Below are 25,370 nucleotides of genomic sequence, written 5' to 3' on the forward strand. Positions count from 1 at the left end.
AAATATTTTGAGAAATTATTTGGAAGGGCTGTTAACTTAATACTTTACAGACCCAACAGTGACTATTTATATTTTCTCTCATCCATCCATTTTGTAAAGCACTTGGGTAGTCCTAATTAGGGTTCAGGGTAAATTGAAACTTGGGTTACAACCCAAACTGGTCACCAGAAAATCACAGCCCAACACAAAGATAAACAACCATTCACATGTACAGTACAGTAGTCAATTACGTTTTTGGAATGTGGGTGAAAACTGGACAACCAACCAGGACAAAACCCACAGGGAGAAACTCCATATGGGAAGGTCGAAGCCAAGATCTGACAACCAATAAATTAGTACAGGAAGGGGGATAGCCTCAAAAACTAATTATGCGGTGCCATTTCTGGTTAATCATGCAATTTCTAAATGAGTCCTTTGGAAACACATTAGCAATGATTGACAGACATACATCATGGAACTTACATTCACAAATGTTTTATTGTATCGTTTTATACATTAGAACCATATCCAACACATTTTTTATATTATAATAAATGACTTTTCCTTGTCATTTACATAAATCAAAAAAGTTGTATATTAAGACTGCAAAATAGTACTCCTGTGGTTTTTGTATATTTTGTACACATACAAGTGACAATGCATCAATTTTTGCTCGGAACGAATGCACATTGTTTGAGGGGTTTGAAGAGTATGAGAGGGCAGCCAAAAAAGTAGAGAAAAAATAAGAAATGCAAGAGCGCGAGCAAGGCTAGCAACACCACCAGCATGTGACCAACACTGACCCTGGTTACAATGCTCAGTTGAACCCTTTTTGCACTACTTAGATGTTTGCTTCAAGCTTAACGTCCAATTATACCGCAACTTTGCTTTAAAGATGTGCGAGGTTTTTCCAAAAAGCGCAAGGCCAAGTGTGCTGCCTGCTTTTGGAGTGCCACACATTTTTTTGCAGTACAGCGGGGAGCGTAACCAAACACACCTCAGGGAGGGAAAAAAAGTACAGATCAACAACAAAGAAAACAAAATTGTAGCAAACAAAAAATGATTCATATTGATAGCACAGAGGGTTCTCATCAAAACACCGGCTGATCATTCGCACCATTAAAACAAAAAAGACACACACACACAGTATAAGAAAGATTAAACCATGCTATAGCATCCCATGAATACATTTTTGATCATTGATTTCTCAGCGTCATTAAAAGATGCGGTATATTCCTGGCCTCTCCCATTACAAGGAGAGTGTGATTGAAATGTATGAGGAAACAATGTCAACGCAACTGCACTGAATTTCTTCCAAAGTGCACTGATATACTGTTCTTCATAAATGTGCCGACACAAAGGAGGGGTACTGATCAGGCATTGATAAGTGCGAGTATCCTCTTTGGTTTGTGATCCTCAGAGCGATCAATCGTTTAACCCCCCCCCCCCCCCCCCAAAAAAAAAGTGAAAATAACTGAATGTGCCCATCTCTCCTGCGCTCTATCCCCGACAAATGTAATTACAATATGGCAGATCATTTCGGGTCATTTGTTTGACAAAAGGGGTCTGCGTAAATGAAAATTGCTGCATTCATCTTGATCACAAACTATTTTCAGCTGTTTAGGTTCCTCCAGTCCAAATCTTCGCTGTTATCAAAAAACATCCCCACCAGCCATCAACCGTTGCCATAGAAATGATTCATACAGAAAAGCTCATATAAAACAAGTGCGTCCGTAGATCAAAGCATTAAAGCCCTGCCCCTTGCAGCTGAGTGGAAAGGTGACACTGGCCTGGTGAATGAAGCTTGCGGTCTTACAGTACGACGACTCGAGAGCCCTGCAGCTGCTGCTGGTGAACAAATACATGAGAGGAAGCCAGAACCGTTTTTAAGCCCAAAGACAACATGAGAAAAAGTGTCAGTGTGTGTGTATATGTGTGTGTGTGAATGTACAAGAGAATGTATGTGAATATGCAAGCAAGACCCAGCGGTGTGACGACGGCAGTGCTCCAGGAGGGAGGGGCGGGCGGTCTTCACTCAGGGTTGCGGGTGGGGGTGCTGGGCTGGTTGAGGTTCATGGTTTTGCACAGCCAGCCGGCAAAGTTCACTTCCTCCACTTCGGATCGCTTGATGTATATGTGACTCTGGAGGGGAAACGACAGGGAACGCGGATGGTTAGTAAAACGAGGGAATATAGACAAAACAAGGTAAGTTGAGCCACTCACAGTCAGCATCTTCAGATCGGCCCTTTCAGCTGGATTTTTGATCAAGCTGTAAGCACAAAAACGGTCATAAACATGACAATGCAGGCCACTCTTATTTTTCTACTTAATTACTAGAAAAGCAATTGATAGCAAAAGTTTTCAAATTATTGAATAATAAAGCTTGTTCAAATTAGTGGCCCAAGTAATCTCACCAGGTGTCTTGAAATAAAAATAAATAAAAAAAGACAGAACATAACTAGAAACACTTGTATGTCAAATCATCTTTAGCCATTGAAATTAATGGAATACCATCTACTAGGGATTGGTACCAAGCCCGGTAAAAACCGGCTCTGGGACTGAATTAAAAACTGAAGTATTGTTGAACACTTAAAATTACACAAATTAAATTTCTTTAATTTATTTAGGCTATATGAACATTATTTTGCACCTTTGACCCCTCATCTTGTTTTTTTATTAGCAACAAAATTAATATATGCGTCTCGCTTTATATCGCACCACACTGCAGCGTCATGCATGAGAAGCACCTGCGCCCAATGCCAGTGTAGTACCGTGTGATTATATTACAATATAATATGTAGTGCTCGATAAGCATCGAAGCGTTCCGCATTTTTCAGATCATAAAGCGCACTTAAAATCCTTTAAATGTATCAAAAATCGACTGTGCGCCTTATAAATCGGAGCAAACTTATGTATGGATGGATGTCAGCTTTTCAGTTCATCATTTTCAATTGAAAATCCTTTCAGTTATGTTCACATTCTCCTCAACATCTAATCGCTAGCAGCCGTTTATGTTTTCGCCATAACGAAATTAAAACTACTTCCTGTTTCCGTGTCAAAGAATCATGGGAAATGTAGTCTGAGTGTGTCACCGAAATGCACTGTTGCGGTCAAATACTCACCATTTTGTGACAAAGTCTTGGAAGTCATTAGTGAACACGCCATGTGGCAGTTTAGGAGGAGGCTGCAGAGAAAATAATAATAAAAAATAAAACAGGTCAATATTTTTTTTTTAATTGCTAAGTTTGTGCACAGTATTTTTTCAGACCTCATTCACAATATAGTCCAAAAGTTCAAAGATGGCCATAGCAGGTCGACAGTCCATCCCGTGTCCTGTGCCAGAAATACACATGAAATCCAGTCACACTTATGGAAGCAAGTACAGTTGAAGAGAAATGTAAACAAAGCCATTTTTCCTACCGCTCACGGGCCTTCCTGGTGGTCTGGGCCTCTGCACGTTGCTGTGAGGCTCTCCCTCGCTCCCGCCCATCACATGCCGTCCGAAGATGGCCTCCAGTTCCTTGGCGTCTGGTGGGGGGATGGGGTAGCGGCCGATCGCCAGCTCCACCAGGGACAGACCCATGCTCCATACATCCGACTGAACAGAGTAGTGGGTGCCCTGCAGTCTCTCCGGCTGTTGAGGTAACACATGGTACAGTATATACGTCAAAGGGACTGAAGGATAGAGCCAAGACCGAGACACGAGGCGTCACTGGCAGGTGGCCTGGGAGGGTGATGGGAAGCGGATAATAGTGATAAAGGGGCAGGGATACACAAACCGATATACGCTGATGTTAAACTGGACTCATTTACTATAGACAGTTTTGTTTGAGATTGACAGTGAGGTATTAATATAAAAGTATGCTCATTATTGTGGTTGTTATTTGTACGGCTTTATAATGAGAGCTGCTTCTAATATACTGTTGACCACAATCAATTCGAGTACAAAAAATAATTATATATACATATACATATATATACATATATATACATATATATATACATATATATATACATATATATATACATATATATACACATATATATACACATATATATATACATATATATACACATATATATACACATATATATACATATATATACACATATATATACATATATATATACATATATATACACATATATATACATATATATATACATATATATATACATATATATACATATATATATACATATATATATACATATATATATACATATATATATACATATATATACATATATATACATATATATATATATATATATATATATATATATATATATATATATATATATATATATATACACACATATCCAGCTCTCACTGTGATGCAATGCAATTTACTACAATGGCAATAATGAACACATCAACCCCTGTCTGATGGTGTCAACCAAAATTGTTCTCTTTGTAAAAGGCATATTTTATAACTTTCTCACTTTGGGTATCAAAAATGGCGCAATTGGTCATAATGTAGTGGCTGGTTCGGTCAGTGTGTTTTACTGAAAATGCTAATGGAAAATTCCAGCCTAAGTAGTAAGGCCAAGAATTTCTCAAGCGTTCAGCATTTCGTCTCCTCTCTATGACATAACATCTAGTCTGCCACGATCTCTCGTACCTCTTCCAATTCCAAATGCCTGAGGTGATAGGAATTGTTTTGAACATCATTTGTTATAGTAGGTTAGATATTTGCTTTCATGGACTTTGCAAATAGTACATGAGAACTACTAAGACGTTAACTTTCCAGATTTTCCCAGAAGGCCAAGAAAATAAAAAAGTCAAACATCAGTACAAGTTTCAACATTACTGGTGTCTAATGGATATTATTATTCCTTATTTGTGTACATCTCATACAATAAAAGTATCTATATACAGTACTGTGTGCATAGACTTGATATATAATTAAGATGCTTGGGCCTAATGTGAGTGCACCTGTAATTGTTTTTGTTTGTTATATTAAAGTGTGATTTTCAAAACGACAGAAGTCCACGTGTCGTTTTTATCTTTTCTTTGCCGTGGTAGAAATGCTTTCTTGGTCCAAATCGACATTCTGTTAGGCATTACACTACCACTTGTTGCCAGTACATGTTGGAAAAATGCATTCTGCACTCCAAGGTGGGAGAGACATGATATACAGAAGAGTGTTCAGATTTAATGGTTGCTCGATTATGCTGATGGGTAGGAGGAGGTTTGCATAGACCAGGTGTCCACGGGATGAGAAAGAACAGCGAGGGAGAACGAGAAAACAGTTGCCGTCAAATGCGCCAAAGAACGCTCTCCTGGGCATGGCCCTGGCCTCTTGGCAGGGGAGTGAGAAAGAAGGTAGAGGGCGGCGCCACTCCATGTGAGAAAAGAAAAGGGAAGGAAAGTGGGGATGGGGCCAGAGGAAACGGGGTGGGGGCGCAGAGCTGACTCACCGACATGTAGGAACGCGTTCCAACAAAGGAGTTGGCCATGGAATCTATGAGCTGGCCGCTCACTCCGAAGTCACACAGCTTGATCTCCCCGCGAGAGTTGACCAGAATGTTGGAGGGCTTCACATCTACGTGCCAGGCGAGGGGTGGGGTAGAGGCACGGACAAAACAAGACAGAGAATACCTTCAGTTCTTGTTTTGGTTCAGGGGAGGAACTTATTACAAATGATTCCACTACTTCAAAAAAGCTGCGTATTTCTGACTTTGATTTAGCTTACATTCGACTGCAAACAGTACAGGTGCGAATAATGACGATCTAACATGGGTGCAAATACATGGAGGCGAAATTGTCAAACAATTCAACTAAACCCAAATTGACTCGAGAAATATGCCTTAAAAAGCGGTCTTTCACTAGGTTGATGTCCTGTGTGAAAGGTAGGGTGTAAGGTTGAAAATGTAAGACTCACTGCTCATATGTGTTGAAAGCAATTGTCATTTTGATAAGTCGCCAGGCATGTTTGTTGGAATCTGCATTAGCTGCATGGCCATAACTATGTGATTTCACACAGCAACACAGCCACCCACAGTCACACAAGCAGACTGTGTGACGTGCAAAATACTTGTTAGACTGCAACAGTTGCGTTCAACACAACTGGGCAGGAGACGTGCGTGAGCGTCAGGTGGTAAACTTCACACTGTGTGCTTGTTATACAGAATGTGATATAACAACAATATGCACACATGTGTATTTGCATTTTGAAGGAAGTATGGCAATGTATCGTGCGTCCCTGAAATGTGTCCTTTGAGGTGTGTGTGACTGTCTTCCAGCAACCAAGGTCAAGGAGTGAGTGACAAAGCGATGGCATGAAGAAGCGAGAGAACAAAAGGGGAAAAAAAGCCATGGCGGGAGTGAGCGAGGGAAGGGTACACAGGGCGAGGTTGCTCATAATCACATTTGAGAGGCGGTAATTACCGCCTGAGCTCACAAACAACTCTGTCCCGGAGTACCGCTCACCCTGAGGCAAGTCTGCGCACTTTATATAAAGCTGACAATACACCATTGCAAAAAAGACAAGTTAATGCCCGTGTATATCGTCACAATTAAGGTGAGTGAATCCACTTTGTGTGCGTAAACTTGGGCCAGTTCCAAAATGTTCCTCTAGGAATCCTTTTTTTTTTTTTTTTACCTCTGTGCATGATCTGGTGCTTCTCCCTCAGGTAGGCCAAACCTCTCAACACCTAGTGAACAGCAACGCACAGACATAAACAGCTGTTATAAACAACATGTCTGTTTGTCAAACCCATCCGTCATTAACCCTGTGGTCAATTTGAATAATATGTAAATGCTAATAATACATACAGCTATGCTAACTTTGCCCAAGACTTCCTCTGGAATTCTTCTGGCTTCCTTCAGGACCTGATCCAAAGATCCACCATCCTAGAGAGACAAGACATGTAAATATCCAGAAAAAAAGTCTTACCAAACATTAACCGTATGTAAAGGCATCCCACCATGTGCTCCATACAAATGCTGATCTCGCCGTCGCTGTAGAAGGCGCCGTAGAAGCCCACGATGTACGGGGAGTTGCACTTGTGCAGGACTTGAAGCTCTCTGATGATCTGGTTCCTGATGGCCGGCTTGATTTCCAGGTGGATCAACTGAGACAGAGACGAAGCAGGTTAATGTAATAATAAGCAGGATGGTGGGCTATGTCAAGGGGGTGGGTGGGGGGTTGGGGGTCTGGCCCATGGCGACTGCCCAATTTCTTTGTATCTGCATCATACAATCAGAATAAAAGCTTTTTGGTCTGTCTATTCCTGATACTGATAAAAAAAAAAGATACTGAAGAAATCTTCCACAACTAACATGCAAACACACCCACCTGTACATTTAAACACAACCAAAACAACAGAAATTCCCTCCAACCTGCTCATACATGTTGAAAAACATACAAGTGAACACCTAATCCAGAAACATGGGCATGGATAGGTACGGCCACGCAAACTCAGCATTTTTAAGAAGCAGACTAATGAGACTATTGAGGCAAACAACTAAGTCAAAATGCGCCCCCTACTGGTTGCATTCACATACATAAAATCTGCAAAGCGCTACTTCAAATATCCCACATGAAAGAACCGCACAATGAAAATCTACAAATGTTTCACTGATGAATCAATAACCTAATAATCATGTTATTATTCTCAATTCAATTCATTCAGACTGCTGGAAAATACATAGAATTAGTAGTACAACAGTAGTAGAAAAAGCAATCGAAGGAGCGAGGCTAACTTTTATCCTATTTATTAACATTGCAGTGGAAATTTTTTGTCATTTTATTAAAGGTAATCATTTGTGATGCAGTCTATAAACACTCAATAATATCAAACAGTCACTCAGACAGAAATGAATTAGAGTTTCACAATCAACAATGACTACTTTCCCATGAAGACATATTATCACATTTTTGACTCGGTGACACATATCGTCAATCTTTTAACGGCAAGGCGAGTTTGTGAACATTACATCGCAAATCAGAGTGGGCTTTAATGTATTTTACTACTGTTTTCTGCGACCATCAGGACTACTACTGAGTGGAAATTCTGTTCTGGACTGAGAAAGGTCCGCTGTTCACCTGCAATACAAAATGTCCACGCTCACTCATCCTCACCTTGCGAGCCATGACCAGACCCGAGGGCTTGTGGCGGACCTTGTTGACCACCCCTCCGTTCCCGGCACCCAACTCGCAAATTGGTTCAAAGTCCTCGTCCTTGAGCTCCCCGACTTGCGCTTTCTGGGTGAGGAAGGCTTCCAGTCGCATTTTCTGTTGCTCATCTAGGTCCAGCTCTCCCAGTTTCTTTTGTAAGGCCTCGAGGTTTGCTCTGTAAGGGAAATGGTAAGGTACCGTTATGTAAAGCTTCACGGTTATCCATTTTCCGTAGCGCTTGTCTGCATTAAAGTCACAACAGAGCTGGACCCTATCCAAGCGGACTCTAGGTGAGAAGCGTAGTCCACTTTGGACTGGTCGCCAGCCAATCAGAGGGCACATCAAAACATCCATCCATTTTCTGAATCGCTTATTGGTCACAAGATTATATCGACCTTTTCAAGCACATATGCCACACACAAAGCCTTCAATCTGAATTCAGCCTGTCATCGGATTTTAAGTGGCCCACCAGATTTTAACAAACATATGGTTGGTTGTCTTAAAATGAGTTGATACTTGACAGTATAGACATTTTATCAGAGTAGACACACTTTTCAGTGCAATGTAAGAGGGGAATTTGTCCTGGCCGTGAGTCTCAACAAGTAATGTTTAATATGAGTAAGAGTTTGTGCCCATAATGTGAGCAATTAAACATATCAAAGAAAATAACAAGATGGACACTGTAGTCATGTTTTTAAATGTTGATTAAATAGTGATGTAATGTTATATGCATCTATGTCATTTTAATGATTGCTTATAATTCAAATCCTTGTTGTCACAAGTGTGTTTCTGTTTCCAGTAGTTAGATGTGTGTTATATTTAACCCATTTGTGCTTGATTTATGTTGCTCTGTTTTTATTTAATTTTTTAAACAAACCGTGACTTTAGGTTGCGTAAAAGTTTGACATACAGGTTAATTTCCTTGCAACAAAAAATTACGATTTAGTTTGTTTTGAATGACAGGTCATAGAATGACCTTTTCAACACATTTCATTATAATTTTTTTAAGGATATGGTTATAATGTACAATTCTGCATAAGAAATAATAAGACCTGTGTTACTTGTGTACAACTGCTGTAATTGGATTATGGTGTTGTACATACATGTAAAAACAATTGGCATTTCGTTTGGCCGATGTTTAAAGAGCTATAGTCGGCGAGCCGTTTAATCAGTCGGGCCCTATAACAATTACTGCACTTTAATGCTGATCATGATGAAGAGCTAAATATTGCTGATACCTGATAAGTGGACTTGGTATAAAAAGTTTGAGGATTTTGCCTCATGAAAAAAATCAGTTGACAACCCAATTCGAGCGTTAAATGAACCTAGTATAATATGCAGGTTTTTGGAATGTGGGAGGAAACCGCAGTACCCGGAGAAAGCATGCAAACTCCTACACAGCAAGGCCGGAGCCGAGATTCGAACCACAGAACTGCGAGGCAGACGTGCCAGCCACTATCGCACAGTGCTGCCCGCTACGTAAAGATCCACACAGTAGAAAATATTTTGGAATAATTGTCATGGTACTCACTCAGATGCAGCATCAGTGGTGTTTGAGGTGGGCTGCCCTTCTCCAATGGGCGTTATATTCAACGGACCCGGTCTTTTTTTGGCGGGCATGTCAGATAAGGGTTGGGGGGGGGGGGGGGGGGGGGAACTGTTATAAAGCTCAAATATTGTCCACAAAAACGCACTAAACTGCGCCGAGCCGAGGAGTTGTGGCCCTTTCCCTCGTTGGCTAGCGAGCAACAGGATCACGTCTAGAATGGCTAACGACTTAGCTGGCTAACGTCAGCGAAAATATGACACTTTGACGAACCGTGTCACTCCAATGTTTGGCTAAGACGTAACATACCGAGGCATTTCTAATGAACGGGTCCTTTCAAGATGTTTATAGTATTTGAGGTGAGCGCATTGCTATTTTTGGGCGCTTCTAATCGGGGATATCTACCTGCTGCTAGTCATCAGCCACCTAGCTAGTGCTACCGGAAAAAGGAAGCCGCGAGACTCAGCGGCCCGCCACGTTTCCCCCCTCCCCCCCGTTTAACCGACGGCAGCACCGGTCGTCTGGCGTCCCTCCGCAAAGTTACAACCGGGTTGTGGGGGGGGCTCTGTAGCCGGGTAGCAGGGCGGCAGGCCTTTCGGCTGTGACTGGTGGTAGTGGTGGGGGTCTGTCGATACAGGAAGCAGAAGACCTGAGTGACACCCGCAGGGAAAGCCCGTCACTTCTGCGAGAGTACCGGATCCAAACTAAAAAGTATTCAAGAGAGAGGGGGTGGGGGGAAAAAAATCACGATTCAAACGAAATATTGGAATCGACCGTTTTAACTAATCATATGATATCCGGATGACGCTCCTTGCTTTCTTGCCAGTTTATTAGCAAGTCAGTGGCATGTGCTCATTGCTGCCGCCTAATGGTCACATGAGGGAACTGAAGGCTTCGACGCTACAGCGGTGCCTCGAGATACTAGTTTATTTCAGTACACGCTCGTAACTTAAAAAAACTCGTATCTCAATAATGCTCCCCGTTGAAATGAATGGAAACATACTAAACATTGTAATGTGTTTTAATAAGGATAGTATCAGTAAAATATGGTACTTTATAAAAACATACAGATGCATAGGCCATCATGTTTTTGTATAAGCTAGCAGACTATAAGGCCAAGTTGTGTGGTCGTTTACTCATACACAGAAATTGTTTTTTTTGTTTTAGTTTGACAGTAAACTTCAACTAGGAGTTGTATTAAACAGCATAAGCCGCTTTTTTTCCCCAGAGCAATTGTTCACTACCTGCCAAACTGGCTTGTGAAGTTTGATGGGTTGAGTTTAGCCAAATGACGGCTTGTCTTGAAAAATTCACATCGCGTCACTTATACCCTAAGGCATCACTGTATGGTTGTTTTGTTGGTGCATCGGCTCCCATAAGTACAAAATGTGACATGATTTATTGTACATTTTTGTTGCGTAACCCCACGTTAGGTTGTAGGAACCAAGGGCGAGGGGCCCCAGTTTGAGAACCACTTTATCACTAATCTATGCTAACACAGGAGTAAGGTCATAACTAAATATTTTTAATATCATTGACTATTTTTTCTCTCAACATTGTAGCTTTTTCCTTTAGTTAGATTACATTACAGCTTCTCTAAATGTTTATACTAATATTCTACCATTCTTGTTACATTAGGTATTCTTGAAGTTTTGATCACACCAATCAAGGTTTTGGGAGCTTTAAAAAAAAATATATATATATATATATATAGTTTCTTTGTAGTTTAACAAAAATATTGTTGGGGTGGAGGGGCATCTTCATACAAAAAAACAATACATATCACACTAGACATATTAAACTACCCTTTCTAACTTGTCTGGACCACAACAACAAAAAGTGGCGACATATACAAGTTTTAAAGAACTTGACTTTAATTCCATACATCAATAACAGCCGTTAGAATTTGATCATCGTTCAACTGTACAATCGCATTCCTCAAGGCTGAGCATCGGGAATTGAACCACACACCCTTTAAGTCCTCCATCAGGTAACCAACCTTGCTCCTTCCCTTCTGGTTTTGTTTGTTGGAACAACTGGAAGCAATTCGAGGCTTAATAAAATATTATTTAAATTTTATTGACTTTTAATATGAACATATAAAAAACCAACAACAAAACAAAAACATTTACATCATGGATTGTAAGCATCTGTCCATGCTACCTTATGCAATTTATCATTAGAGATGCCACAACATACTGTAGTCAGAGCAATACACTCGGCCCCCCACGCTCACCCTCACCAAAAAAAAAAAAAAAATCACAAAAAATCCCATCTGGCTCAGTTCCATAGAAGCAAACCTGCAGCTGAGCGACAGCTGACAGAGGGTGAGAAAACAAGTTGGAAGACCAGATTTAACTCATCGTACAACCAAAATCCAAGCTGAGCATCAATGTGATTCCCGTTTTAAGCGCAACAAGAGACAGACGTTCACAATTTCCTGGTCCTTGTGCTGTGGTACGTTTGGATGGATACTCTCTATACACAATGGCTTTAAAGTCATAAACAAAAGGTGTGCAAACGGCTCCGGGTCCCAAACTAAAAAATCTTAAACTTAACTGGAGGATGATGGGTAGACGGGGATGTTGCTTGTATTTACTGGTATGTTTTAAACCTACTTGAAAACAGCAAAGGCCTACGAAGCAAGACAGCTCAACGTCCAAACCGTCCACAAGATTCAATAACTGAATGATGCAAAGACATAAATGCAGGGAAAGGGAGGATAACAGCATTTGTGAATAATTTAGATACTTCCGGATAAAGGGGAACAAGCAGAGCAAAGCGGCTTCTCTTTTGCTAACTGTACAGCCAACAGCTGTCGTACTTGAACCGTTCTATGGTAGGGGCTCTCGAAATGGATGACAAATGACAGCACTGATGCCCCTCAAGATGAACTGCATAGAATAATGAAATTAAATACAGAAAAGGGGGGGGGGGGAACAATTCTCCAGTGTAAAATGGGCATCAGAAAGTCTTTCAATTGCTCGTTCTGTCAGACTGCTGAGTGTGTAATGACTGAGGTAGTTTTTTTTATTTTTATTATATATATTTTTAAATTAAAATGGGCATGGTAAATAAAGGAAATGTAAAGCATCACACAACCACGCCAGTGATGTCCTATACTTTGAAAACTAAAATGGATCAAAACCTTTAAACAAAAAAAGCATGCCGTAGGAGAGGTTTGCATCACGTTTGGATTATTCTTTTGCCATTCGTTTCTTTTTTTAACCTTTCACAAACAGCTCAATTGTGCCCAAAAAAATCAGACACACGGTGACGTGAAGAGCTTTTTGTTCCTGGTCAAACAGAAAAGAAGATGTAGTCGGTCAAGAAAATATTGTAATTGATGGGGAGAGGGTAATCCAATGAATTTCGCTCACTGAGGAAAGTACAGTACAAATATTCGCTGCAGGATGAAGGTCAGCCTAAAGTGGTTGGCTTCCAGTGGTTGAGTCGAGTACAAACGAGAATCCTAAAGTCTGTATCTCACTGAGAAGCTAAAGCTTGTGAGGGTGTTCGCACATATAGGGAATGTTTTTTATTGTTGTTGTAAGGGCTCGTTCAAGATTGTGATCGTGAAGCCTTTCTAAGAAATGTTTAATATGATTAACATTTCTTACAGACAAGAAAAATGGTTTGCTACCATTATGTCTGATTTACGTCTTTTCGCCGACTTGCGACCTTGATCGAACCTGAAGAAGAAAAAAAACATTCGCTATGTGCGCACACCCACAGGTGCCTTTGCCGCTCAGTGAGATACAACCCTAATGACGCTAAACTGAAGGTTCTTTATCTGTGTGTGGAATTGCTAAAAGGCTGTGACATTTTCAGATTTTTTTTTTTTGGGGGGGGGGGGGGGGTAGGGGGGCAGTCTAGCGTATTACTGTTCCATTCTCCGTGCTTTCAGCCCCCTACCCCCCCTTTGTCACGTCCATGAGAGGGCGCGAGGGGGGTTGAAGAGTAGCTGCGGGGGTCAGTATGCGGTGACTAAGTCCTTGTCGTAGTTGTATCGGCCCCTCTTGGGGGCGGGGCTGTCCGCGCTATCGTCAGTGTCCTCGCTGTCACCACCGCCGCCGCCCCCTTCCTCCTCAGAGGACGAGTCAAGAGTCAGATCCACCACCACACCTCCGGGCGGCACAGGGGGCCCTCCGCCGACAACACCGCCCGCCGTTGAGGCCCCTCCGGATTTGCCCGACAGGCTGGTGCTGCTGTGGGCTGGTGAGTGGCCGTTTGTCTCGGGAACGCCTGGACATAGAGTTTGGGAAAATGGCTGACTGACAATCACAGATATTTCACATTCCCATTTCCCAGAATGCTTAGGATTCAGAAATATGGCTTTTCCCCCCAGCTCACCGTCATACGTTTTAAGGGACATATGATCGAAAATTTACTTTTTAATGTCTTGTATACATTAAATTGGGTCTCTGGAGGGCCTGCCCACACATTATGGGTGGAAATACCCAAACTAAGTGGCTAACATTTGAGTCCATGGCTCGGTGTTCCATGGCCATGGCCATTCTCTGCTTTACACATCGTACACACCATGTGAGTCTTTTGCTTACTTTTCAGAAGGGAGCAATTAGGCTTAAAATAAGCCCGATTATTAATATCCAGCTTTTAATGATCTGAATGTGAAAAGCTACAACGACAGCCAAAACAATGTCGTATTTCTGTGATTTTTTCCCCCCGAAACACGTCTGATCTGTCAATTTGATGGAAAGGCAGCCTGAAAGGATTTTGCATGAAAACCAACCAGGTGTCGCCTGCTGTGCATTCTGTGGAACTTTGTGCAAAATGGGAATATAGAACGAGTGTTTTTTTACGTACACATATCGACCATCGAGTACTCTGGCGTGTCACTGCGTTCTCTTTCCTTTTCCTTCTCCTTGTCGTCGTTGATTGGTTGCCAGGAGCCATCTGTTAGGTACTCAATCTCCTCGATTTCCTCACTCGTCTCTTTTAAGATCTCAGACAACAACCTGACAAAGGCACGCACGCAAACACGGTCATAAGCGAACATTGCTAAAATAGATGCAATGCTATGCAACCACATCATTCTAACATAAAGACAACCCCCAACACAAGTGGAACAGGTGTCTGATGATATGGTGGACATTTCCAAATTAATTAATTTCCATTTCCAATACTTCAGAGTTGCAGGGTGTTTTGATTGGGGACAAGCTTACCCGTCAATAGTGAGCAGCTCAAAGGGCGCCGGCTTATCACACACGGGGCAGGTCCATGTGGGCTTCTTCTCATTCATCTGCAGAAAGAAGACTGCGTCGAAGCACTGTAGATGGGCGCAGGTTAGAACTCGACATGGCACACCAATGCGCATCTTCACCAGCTGAGGAGAAAAGGAAGTATGCAAGTATTTTTTAAGTGGGGATGCTCTGAACAGTGTTTTACCCCATTTAGGCCGGGAGCGTGTGGCCGCGCTTCTACCATTAAGGCCGGGAGCGCACCTGCGCTCTTCTCCCTTTAAACCTGGGAGAGCGGATGTCATTTTGTTGTGTTTTGACCAATTCTTGGTTTCTTAGCCGATGAAATGCATTTGAATATGCACAATAGGATGACGTGGGCCTCATAGCATTTTTTTTCAAGCTGTCACAGCATTGCAGAGTTAAAAAAAAAAAATATATATATATATATATATATATATATATATATATATATATATATATATATATATATATATATATATATATATAAGGTATTTTTTATAATAAAAGTCAGGTTCGTGTGAAAGTAGCTGCCAAAGGTGTAAGTTCTCAAATGTTTTTGGAATTATGTTTCTGCTACAGGGCCTGAAATATCAATTATTTAGTAAGTATTTACAGTATTGTTGAATTTCCAGAAAAGCTTCAGGTTCCGGGGCTGTTTCTACATTCATCCATAGGTTTTAGAGACATGTTTTGCCAGGCACTTTAGGCGGAAATTGGTTAAAGCACGCTCACATAACATATACAGCACATACTTGCAACACAGTTAACGTGGTGCATTTAGGTTACTTTCACAACGTCAGAAACCTGCACACACACAGCAAGTGTGTGCTTGATTACCTGCCCAGCCATGTACGAAGGAAACCCAATAATGTTTTGCAAAAAAAACAACAACAACAACAAAAAAAGACAATGTTCAATAGAATATCTCCTTTAAGTAAACAACAAATACTCACTGGACAAATAAGAGAAACCCTGAGGCCTGTAGTGGCAATCTCACTCTCTGGGTCAAAACGTAGCTTGTCTTGAACTACATATAAATACAGGAAAAAGCATTATGACAAACAATTTGGGCAAAAAAGCTCTTCAATAGAAGAGTAAAAGATGAACACTCACTGCGCTCACGACAACGCTCTGCACTCTCCACAGAGCAGAGTTTAAGCTGGTTGAAGAGGTCCGACGCGGTGAACATCCTCACTAAATACACTGCCACAGAGTAACGCTGAAAGCACACACATTCAAAAGTCATGAGTACATGGCAATTAACAGTAGAACATCATTTTTCGTGAACAGGGTGTGGCGCTGTGCATAGACGTCGACCTTGCCGAAGTTGCCCCAGGTGACTGTGACTCTGTTGGTGACGGTGGAAAGATGCAAACTAGGAGTAATGTCTACAGGGCGACAAGGACGGCGAGGTTCCACGCCAGGCTTGTTAGATGGGTAAGAGCCCTGAAGAACAAATGACAATCAATGACTACATTGTTGGAGAAACTTTCTGGAAATTACTGCCTGGATTCCTTCAGGGTACTTCATTCAAATCAGAAGTTGGCCAAGAAATATGTGCAATATTGAGACCTGCCTTACACTAAGGCCGGAAAAGTGTTTTTAACAAGCCGGTCATGTTTCTGTAGTACATTATACTGTAACTTACTGGGACATGACAGTAGGTCTGGTTGACTTTGACAGCGATGTTGGGAGGATATTGGTCCTCCTGAACCCCAATTGAGTCTGTGTAACATATTCTGCAACACAGAAAAGATTGCCATCATGATGAAACAAAATTTGCAGAATGACAATTATTTCGTGGCAGTTGATTCTTACCTAAGAACCACCTGGATTGATTTAATTCTCGGCCGAATTTCACTGCAATAATCAAAGATCACAAGTTATAGCGCTGGCTGAAGAAGACACATTTGCAAAAAGACGTAGTTGGGAAACGCTCCACATTCCTACCTTGCGTTTCTGATTTGGTCTGCTTGACTTGGTGTTAACTCAAATATGCACTGACTGTCTTGCAATGTCTCGTTATTCTGGGCAACTGTTAAAAGAAATCAAACACCAATCATTTATTATATTGTATCACCACAAACAGTAGCCCTGCCAACCCTATCCGGTCCCTCACCCCTGAGAATGCTGCGGGTTCACTATATCTTTACCCGATCAAGCGCATACTCACTGAGCTCTGTAGGTGGCAGCAGTGTCTCCAAAGTCTGATAGAAGGGCAGTGGCACCAGTTTGACCTCCGGCGCCGGGGTGGCTATTGGTTTGGAGATTCCGTTGAGGTATTCAACGCCCTGAGAGGTGGCAGACGGGGCTGAGCTGAGGGACGAGTAGGAAACCGGGATGCTCTCCGGGCGCCGCGCCGCAAGCCAGCCGGATGTTCTTGGGAAGCGCGACTCATAGAGCTGCCGCACATTCTTGAGCAGCTCGGGGCTGTATTCTGTCTGGACCAGCCTCAGCGCCCGGCCCACCAGGTCCTGCTTTAAGCCGCTCTTACTGCGGCCCATGGAGGCCAGCAGCGTCTGCAGGTCGGAAACCCGGAAACTTTTGACCATGTTCTGGATTGAGAACAAAACACAAGGAGATAGATTACACGACTGATTAAAATATGACTTCCTTGAGATTGTATTCAAATTTGGTAAAAGACTGCATTTGGGTGTGCGAAATGACTGATCTAACCATCAATTCAGAAGACACTCAAAATGAGGAAAACACCATTTGTACCATTTAACTAACAATTTCAAATATTCACCAAAAGCATTGAGGGCAGACACCTGTCAGGAATGGATGTCAGTATCATATTTTTGGTTGCTAATTGTTCATGTCAGCCTTTAACATCTTCTGAGGCATTTTGGCACCAGTACCGCCAATAGTATGAAAGCTTGGTACTAAAAAATGATGGTCTCAAAGGTAACCAACACAAACTGCCTTGAAATTAGGGCTGAAATGATCAATTGAAATCCTTTATGACAAAGAATAAAAAAAGTGCATAATCTTTTAACGCAGCCGACGGTGCACTTTCTCTTAACAGCCAACTACTTTCATTCGCCGACGCACACGTCACTCAAGTTCAGGACCCGTCTTTTAATGCCACACACTTTCAAAGTCACAGTTGCTACTGTGTAAGTGGGAAGGTTGTGGAAAAAAACACCACCTGCACCTTGTATGCACAATTTGTATTAGTATTGTTTAATAATGCCTATACAAAAAATATTTTATAGCTGTAGTCCTAGTACTTGAAACTGCTGCATTTAACTTTTTCTTGCCTTATTTTACATCACCGCCAAAAAGAGAAATATTATTAATGCTTAAATCTTGTATTACAGTTTTGCACTTTCACCGCCTTACCTCATGCCACGAGTTAGTAGTACACATTCACTGGCGCATAATTTGTACTTGTGGTTATTGAGTGATTCTTTCCAAAATAGCGCTAGGCGGCAAAATATCCACATCATAACACAAAGTGCACGTTTTCAACACGAGAGAACAACTGTATAGCCATGACAGAATTGATGAAATTCCTATAGGTAACAAAGCACTGCAACGTACTCTTTTTGACGACTAGAACTTCACGTACACTCAGAGCACACACAAGCCATTGAAAAGCGTTCATATCCACATTGCAATGTTACTTACGTTGCCTGTGGCGTTATAAGAAAAGCTTTGCTAACGTCGCGTTGTTATGATGTGACTTCATATATTTCTTATTTAACATCATAAAAGGGGTGTTTACATCTAAGACTCTAGCATCGGAGGTGCTAACGCGAAAGTAGCATGTAAACAACGTCAAAATATTGACAATTAACAAACCACAAGTAACAGTTCGGTTGTTCTATTTGACGAGAAAGGAACACCGCGTTTGTTCCATTTCAATGCGTACCCATTTAAACATTATCCATATAAGCTGCGCTGCTAGCCGGCTAGCTCTGCTGGGAAAACTGCTTTTTCGATGCTCAATCATGGCAAGCGGACGTTTTGACAGGTGCACAGCTTAACAAACTAAGCGCGTAACACAAGAGATCGAATGAGTTGAAATTCGACTCGAAACGCATGGAAGTCAGATAGCACAGACACCTCAAGTGCGTTGTGATGCCCATCATTCATTTTCGGCGTCTTCTTCGGAGCCAGCGTGATGCTAGGAAGCTAACCCCTCCGTACTTGCTAAGTTAACTGGGTATAAAGCTACGTTAGCAAAAGAGGCTAGCCGCTTTCTCCGCGACTCTTATTACGCCACATACGTGACAGTACGCGCTCTAAAGTCTTTTTTCGCACAAAGCCGACGAGGGTGTCGCCGTCCGCGACGGTGTACGACACACGCCCGTGCCGGCTTCCTATGAAAGCAAAGCGAATGAGGGTCTACTTGCCATCGCTTCCACCAGTTCGGCCGCCATCTTCACGCAGCAGTACCGCGAGAGTCCCAGCCGACTGCTAGTCTTTCACCAATGGGGCACTCAGCTTGCTTTGACTGACAGTTGCTTTCAGCCAATCGCAGAGTGGTAATCACGGGAACCCGGAGCGCTCCTGTCTAAATGGGCGGGGCCAGTGTCTTTTAAAGTTACAGTGTAACTTTTTTTTTAAATACTAAGAGACGGGTCTCCTTTCCAAATTAGGCCCAGGTGTCCACTCGTGACGCGACCCGTGAAAATATTCCAATATTCAAGGTTATACGGGTTTATAATGTCGCGGTTTGGCCAAAGCGGACGATAAATTGACTTTCAATCCGTCGTGGATGTAAAGCGCGGGATGTCAAGTGGATGAGGTCGCATGGAGCGATGGGATCCCTTCCGTGCTAAAAATTCCACTCCGGGCTGTGGAAATGTGGACTTGGTGCTTTGTCTACGATGCAGCCAAAATATAAAGACAAAACACGGAATCAACAATGTAGCGTTCACTCATCAATGCTAACAAGTGCCACGCCGTGCCTAAACTCTCATTTCAAGCTCCGTCATGTTTATTACAAAAAAATGATTATTTTAGAATATCACGTTTTTAATCCATTCCCATTCCCTGAAGATCCATTCCTGGTTTTTAAACAGCACGTTGCAAAGATAGCCCCTCTCGTGCCGCTCATCAATTGATGGAATAGCAATACCATGCCAGGACATCCTGTGCTTTGTTTTGCCTCCACTCCACGTTCCAATACGTCAATAAAAGCAACGCTCTTCTTTCAAAGGTGTGTCATTGACACGAGAGCATGATCAAGTGCTTTGTCTCATTTATCATCCAGTTTCATGGATTTAATTTCTTCTCTGTTGTTTGCAATGTTTATGAATGATATTGACCATAAACAGTAATGCAGATGTGCAATAATTACAACCATGACTATGGATGACGGGCAAGCTTGCCTAAAGTTGAAGTACACTTCATGTTCCTCATTTGAGACAGAAGAGGGCATGGTCCAATTCATGACTCAGGTTAAACTGGTACAGTAAATTGTGCGCTTACCAGGGGTAATGCAGTAATGAATGCAGGCCAAACTCAGATATGTACAATCCATTTTACAATTTAGGAGCTCATCACATAAACACAGACAAATACAATGTGTATAATTCGTTATACTATATAGCACTTCTCACTCACAAAGTGCTTCACATGATCAAAATACATACAAACACACAGCTAATACATGAAAAGAAAAGAAAATGTCTCATGGGAAATAAAGGTATTTTATTGACAACGTGGAAGATTCTGGATGTAATAAACTTAAAAACACCAAAATGAGAAAACCCTAAATAAAATGCAAAACAATGTTTGATACCACTTTTTTCCCCCCAGACCAGTACCAGTAGAACTTTCAACTCTTGAGAAGTCACCGATACCAAGTACGGATATCACTAGTACTTTTGATACATAAAATTTCCTTGGAAAAAAATGATATAATTTTTAAGAAAGATTTATATATCTCAATGTAGCATTTTTTTTGTGTTATGGCCTGAGGAAATTAAGGTTGAACGTTTTGGCCATAATTCAAAAAGTTTCAAGACAAGTGCTCATCACTAAAAGAACAACCATCCTACAGTGATGCGTGATTGTGACTGCATAAAGTCAATGGACTCGGGTCTTTGTCAAGGTGAAGGAAATTACCAACAGTTCCAATTACCAGTCATTGTTAGCACAATACCTTCAGTGAGAATAGCCAGGTTGTGTGCGGACTACTATTAAACATAATATTGAATACGATTGGTAAGCACTATAAGAGGGTGTGCACACTTTTGTAAACACATCTCTTTTAAATTTCTCCTCTCGAAAAAATAATTCAATTTTTTTCAATTGAGTTTCACAGGTTGAGGGTCACACTAATGGTGGAAAAAGTTTAATTACTGCTTCATTGTAATTGCAGTAAGTCTTTGGACGGCCTCCCCAACTGGACAAAACAACTTTAACAGGATAACAGTGGCATCTAAAGGGCCTTTGACTCTACAGCATGCATCCCTGGTGCTCCGTGTCTCGCGCAGTCCTGAGTGTTTAATCTCCCGTAATTACACAGATTTGCTTAGGTTAATAAAAATAATCCGCCTAAATTGAGACCCCCTACCTCGACCTCCCCTGTGCCTCCTTTGCCCCTTTCTGTGAGGGATCAATTTGCGGTCATATAAATAGTGTGAAGCCCAACATTGATTCAGGAGGATTGTGGAAAGTAGGGCCATAAGAGGTGCCGACGCTTTGCGAAAATTTAGAAAAGGTCGCCGCGTTCAACCTTATAGACTGACGTCATTTCCACGCGATAGAGATCGAGTCGCCGATGAGCGCATCAAGGTTAACGACAGTTGAGAGGCTCATCTTTATCTGTGATCTTGTCAACGCTAGGACTCGGGCGAGAGCAGCAAGGGACGAGAGATTGGGCCATGCTGTAAAAGCTCCAATTTCTCCAAAGACCGCAGAGAAATTTCCACTGATCAGCTGAAAGGTACATTTTGTCAATCATGAGTGGCAGTTATTCAACACCGGATATGACGACGGAGGACAGGAACGGCCGAGAGCGACTTGGACTGAGTTTCACCATCGACTACCTCCTCTTCAATAAGGGAGCCAAAGATTCCGCGGGGGAACCGACGGCCGAGCAGACGTCGCTGGATGGTCACAAACCCAAAAAGGTGGTCGCCGTACAGGAGAGGTCAGCAGAGACTGGAGAAAGGGACGTCAGAGGAGAGGAGGGGGATGGAGAGCGACGAGAGGAGGGGGAGGAGGAGGTGACCACTACCACAACTGCCACGTCCGACGAAAAACCCAACCAGTCGTACATCGCGCTTATCTCCAAAGCCATCCTGGCGTCGGGGCAGAAGAAGCTGCTGCTGTGTGACATCTACCAGTGGATCATGGATCACTACCCTTACTTCAAGAGCAAGGTAACTTCCACTCTAGTCAGTGTTTCCCCATCTTTATAGAGCACAAATCCAATGGAAAATCTTGTGGCACACTGCCAAAGAAAAATGGTACAAAAACTTTATATAGCCCCGTCCTTTGTTGGGTGCGCTGATTGCGACCTGCCAGGCTTCACGTTCTGTCTCCCTCTAATGGTCAATGTTATTTTTGTTTGGTGGACGGCTTAAGACTGTGAAGACAAATCCTTTGTCTTGTTACACGTACTGGAAGTAAAGATTATTTTGATTCTATAATAATATAATTTGAATGAATAGCTTCCATCGAGTCTCGATATGTCGCTGGCATAGATAGATGAATGCTAATTTGTCGTAAATATTTTCAAAACAATTCACATGGCACACGATGATCTCTCATGCGCTAGCGTTAAACACGATTCAGATGAAGGAACTAAAGGGTTGTTTGGCCATTTCGAGTAATCTGTCTGAGTGGTTAGACAATTAGACGCGATCCCATTGTTGGCAAATTCGCAAATAATGTAATCCGGTTGCTAGGTTGCAAACCGCCTCCTGCCTTTAGCAGGTGCGCTGGGTGGCATAGCAGATTGAAGGTGGGTCTATTGGATTACGCTTGATCGCCCGGTTTGACGTGCTAAAAAAGTAACGCCGGGTGTCGCGTCTTGTCGAGATCATACTCGCTGTTGACACGCCATCCTCAGCGAGTCCTGCCAAGAACGGGACAAGGTGACATCCCGAAGGAGATCAACTTAACACCCGCTTATGCCCACCGTTTCGCATTAGCGACACCCTTTGTCAACTCTTTGTGTCATCGCAGGATAAAAACTGGAGAAACAGCGTGCGCCACAACCTGTCCTTGAACGACTGCTTCATCAAAGCCGGACGCAGCGAAAACGGCAAAGGTCACTTCTGGGCCGTCCACCCGGCAAACTACAAGGACTTTTCCAACGGGGACTACCACTGCCGGAGGACGCGACGGAGGGTCCGCAGGACTGCCGGGCAGCTCCCGCTCTCGCCCCTCGGCTCGCCATACCAACTCGCCCGCCAAAAGCGGGCGGCCTGCTGGTGCTGCCCACAAATCCACACGCTCCCTTTAACCTGTTTGACCCCCAGATTCTACTGGCCTTGGTCCAGTGTCCAAGTGCCAGGATTTCACCCTGGCCTGCACGTCTCTGGACCTTAATACATTTGAGTGGGATTGTGATCAGTTTGGCATTGATTCACTGGAATTTAAGTTACGAGTTTACGCTATTCGACCCTGATAACTGTTCATAAAAAAGTTTATTTGTGTGCAAGAGAATAAGAGTTAAACCAAAAATGCATTACACAAAGTACTTGAAAAGTAACTACTTGAAAATACTTATTGTAATTGTGTCTCTTTTTCCCCGCTGTTCTTTAATGTAGGATAATTGAAGTACTATGAGATGACTTCTGACTAGATTTTGGGTCTTTTCTCCGTGATACCAGGAATGCATGCAATGTTTCACTGCTTGGGATAATGTTGAAGATTTTGTTCCACTTTTTGCTATTCTCGTTCTTGATTGGCTTCCTTGACTGGGTCGTCGGGTTCATGTGGCTGGCCAGCCAGGCATCCTGGCTTAAGACCCGGTGACTTTTTTTATTTCTTTGTCGGGGGCTGGTTAAAGGAACCAGTCTATTGTAGCACAAAAAGTCTAGAAGAACTTGAAAGGCAATTACGAGAAGTTTGTCGTCCAACACACAAGAGTTTCTTTTGAAATCAGTTAGCAGGATTCCTGGGCAGTTTGAGAAGCTGGTAGAACATTCTGGTGCTGTATTTAAATTTAAATGAAACTTCAATAATCTGATAATAATTTATAATAAGAACAATATAATAATGTACTTCAGAATACAATGTTGCTATTCAATCTCTGTAGGTCAAAATATGGCCAAAAGTTCTCAGGAGTGTGTTTTCAAATTATTATTATTATTATTATTATTATTATTATTATTATTATTATTATTATTATTTTCTATGTAGTGTGGCCCCAAAATGTATGTTTATCTCTAATGCAGGTCACAGGCCAATAATAAAAGGAGATGGACAAATCCAAACTTTGCATCATCCAGTAAATAGCCCGTAAACTAACAAACAGATGGACAAACACTTTATTTTGCCTTGGCTGAGATATGTGTTCTATCAAGTGACATTTCGGTTATAAGGCTTTTTTGCACAGTGCTACATGCTATCTTGTAAAAATGACCAAAGTGAAAATATATGAAGCTAATTGCACTTGTCTGTACTAAACGTTTTTTTTTTTTAATAAAGCAAATGAAATGTTTTGTTAATTATTAAAACACATTGAACTGTCAAATTGCTATCACTGTGTGTGTGTGTGTGTGTGTGTGTGTGTGTGTGTGTTCAGATGGTACTAAAAGTGAGCCCTCTGCAAACACCACCACCCGTCGCCACATGCTAATTAGTCAAAAGCTGTCGGGATGCAAAATCTCCTGCCGCATAAGAGACTCAAATCGGCGGCTTGTGCCGTGTGGTGGTGTGTGTGTGTGTGTGGGGGGGGCTTTCAGAAGCCGACTCCTGAGTGTATGAGGCCGGATAATCTGGGCAATCCAAAGCAGTTTCAAGAAATAGGAAGATTATCACACGCCGTAATCTGCCACCACTGCTGAGGAAAGAGGGTAAGGGGCCCAAGGGTTGAGAAAAGGGAAGGATGGAGAGAGAGGGGGTTATTAATTTATTGGTGAAGATGGAACATAATAAAGAAACAAAAGCAAAACCACAACAGCGATGGTGGGTTATTGTGACAATAGTTAGTGTAATAAACACTGGGAAACACCAAGAGTTATTGATTGATACGGGGAGTACAAACATAACCTTGGCCAATGAGCCACATGCTGCTTCACCAAGTCTTAAAACATCATCTGAGCGTATGTCACAAACTGCTCTGGCAAATCTCAATCGTATGTAGTGATGGGAATCACAAACCGTTTCTTTTTGAGGACCGGTTGCCAGTTATTCGTTACAGGAATCGCTAGTTTGCTTGCCTGACAATTCTGCTTAGCGATTCTTCTCAAGTCACAAATGAGTTTCATTTCATTTCATTATATATTTTTTTCATTATAGTTAGTGTCTATTTAATTTTGAGTTCTGTTTTTTTTAAATGTAGTTAGCTTTAATTAGTTT

At 42.0% G+C, this 25,370-nt stretch overlaps 3 protein-coding genes across 5 annotated transcripts; 1 reads left to right on the forward strand and 2 right to left on the reverse strand.

Annotated features, from left to right (window-relative positions):
- Positions 1-458: 458 nt before the first annotated feature.
- Positions 459-10,491, reverse strand: map2k2a (mitogen-activated protein kinase kinase 2a). Its single transcript, XM_086089357.1, has 11 exons — positions 9,637-10,491; positions 8,070-8,280; positions 6,913-7,059; positions 6,761-6,838; positions 6,588-6,639; positions 5,404-5,528; positions 3,400-3,613; positions 3,248-3,312; positions 3,102-3,163; positions 2,203-2,248; positions 459-2,121 (listed from the first exon to the last, which is right to left on the reverse strand). Exons 1-11 carry the CDS (start codon positions 9,723-9,725, stop codon positions 2,011-2,013), a joined length of 1,200 nt encoding a protein of 399 aa, XP_085945483.1. The 5' UTR covers positions 9,726-10,491; the 3' UTR covers positions 459-2,010.
- Positions 10,492-11,709: 1,218 nt separating this feature from the next.
- On the reverse strand, positions 11,710-19,367 carry pias4a (protein inhibitor of activated STAT, 4a). 3 transcript variants are annotated; one of them, XM_086089926.1, is made up of 11 exons: positions 19,238-19,367; positions 17,050-17,431; positions 16,827-16,911; positions 16,695-16,736; positions 16,525-16,615; positions 16,194-16,322; positions 15,990-16,095; positions 15,830-15,903; positions 14,838-14,998; positions 14,479-14,630; positions 11,710-13,896 (listed from the first exon to the last, which is right to left on the reverse strand). In XM_086089926.1, the coding sequence occupies exons 1-11, from the start codon at positions 19,262-19,264 to the stop codon at positions 13,625-13,627; spliced, it is 1,521 nt and encodes a 506-aa protein (XP_085946052.1). In that variant the 5' UTR covers positions 19,265-19,367; the 3' UTR covers positions 11,710-13,624. The 3 variants fall into 3 exon arrangements, with proteins under 3 accessions (XP_085946052.1, XP_085946051.1, XP_085946053.1); XM_086089925.1 differs by lacking the exon at positions 19,238-19,367 and adding an exon at positions 18,948-19,198; XM_086089927.1 differs by lacking the exon at positions 19,238-19,367 and adding an exon at positions 18,222-18,384.
- Positions 19,368-21,614: 2,247 nt separating this feature from the next.
- foxq2 (forkhead box Q2) lies at positions 21,615-24,436 on the forward strand. The gene is made up of 2 exons (XM_086089635.1): positions 21,615-22,219; positions 23,028-24,436. The coding sequence occupies exons 1-2, from the start codon at positions 21,797-21,799 to the stop codon at positions 23,391-23,393; spliced, it is 789 nt and encodes a 262-aa protein (XP_085945761.1). The 5' UTR covers positions 21,615-21,796; the 3' UTR covers positions 23,394-24,436.
- Positions 24,437-25,370: the final 934 nt, after the last annotated feature.

The sequence above is a fragment of the Leptonotus elevatus genome, chromosome 11 (genome assembly GCF_054856555.1).
Source record: "Leptonotus elevatus isolate MCC_2025b chromosome 11, RoL_Lele_1.0, whole genome shotgun sequence".
In the NCBI taxonomy this organism is placed as follows: domain Eukaryota; kingdom Metazoa; phylum Chordata; class Actinopteri; order Syngnathiformes; family Syngnathidae; genus Leptonotus; species Leptonotus elevatus.

Coding starts and splice junctions, on each gene's coding strand:
- map2k2a (XM_086089357.1), bottom strand. CDS start 9,725: ATGCCCGCCAAAAAAAGACCGGGTCCGTTGAATATAACGCCCATTGGA. Junction 6,839..6,912: donor GCATTTGTATGGAGCACATG/GTGGGATGCCTT, acceptor TTGTCTCTCTAG/GATGGTGGATCTTTGGATCA. Junction 3,313..3,399: donor ACCAGGAAGGCCCGTGAGCG/GTAGGAAAAATG, acceptor TTTCTGGCACAG/GACACGGGATGGACTGTCGA.
- pias4a (XM_086089925.1), bottom strand. CDS start 18,977: ATGAATGATGGGCATCACAACGCACTTGAG. Junction 16,096..16,193: donor CCTGGGGCAACTTCGGCAAG/GTCGACGTCTAT, acceptor GTGTGCTTTCAG/CGTTACTCTGTGGCAGTGTA. Junction 15,904..15,989: donor AGAGCGTTGTCGTGAGCGCA/GTGAGTGTTCAT, acceptor ATTTATATGTAG/TTCAAGACAAGCTACGTTTT.
- foxq2 (XM_086089635.1), top strand. CDS start 21,797: ATGAGTGGCAGTTATTCAACACCGGATATGACGACGGAGGACAGGAAC. Junction 22,220..23,027: donor ACCCTTACTTCAAGAGCAAG/GTAACTTCCACT, acceptor GTGTCATCGCAG/GATAAAAACTGGAGAAACAG.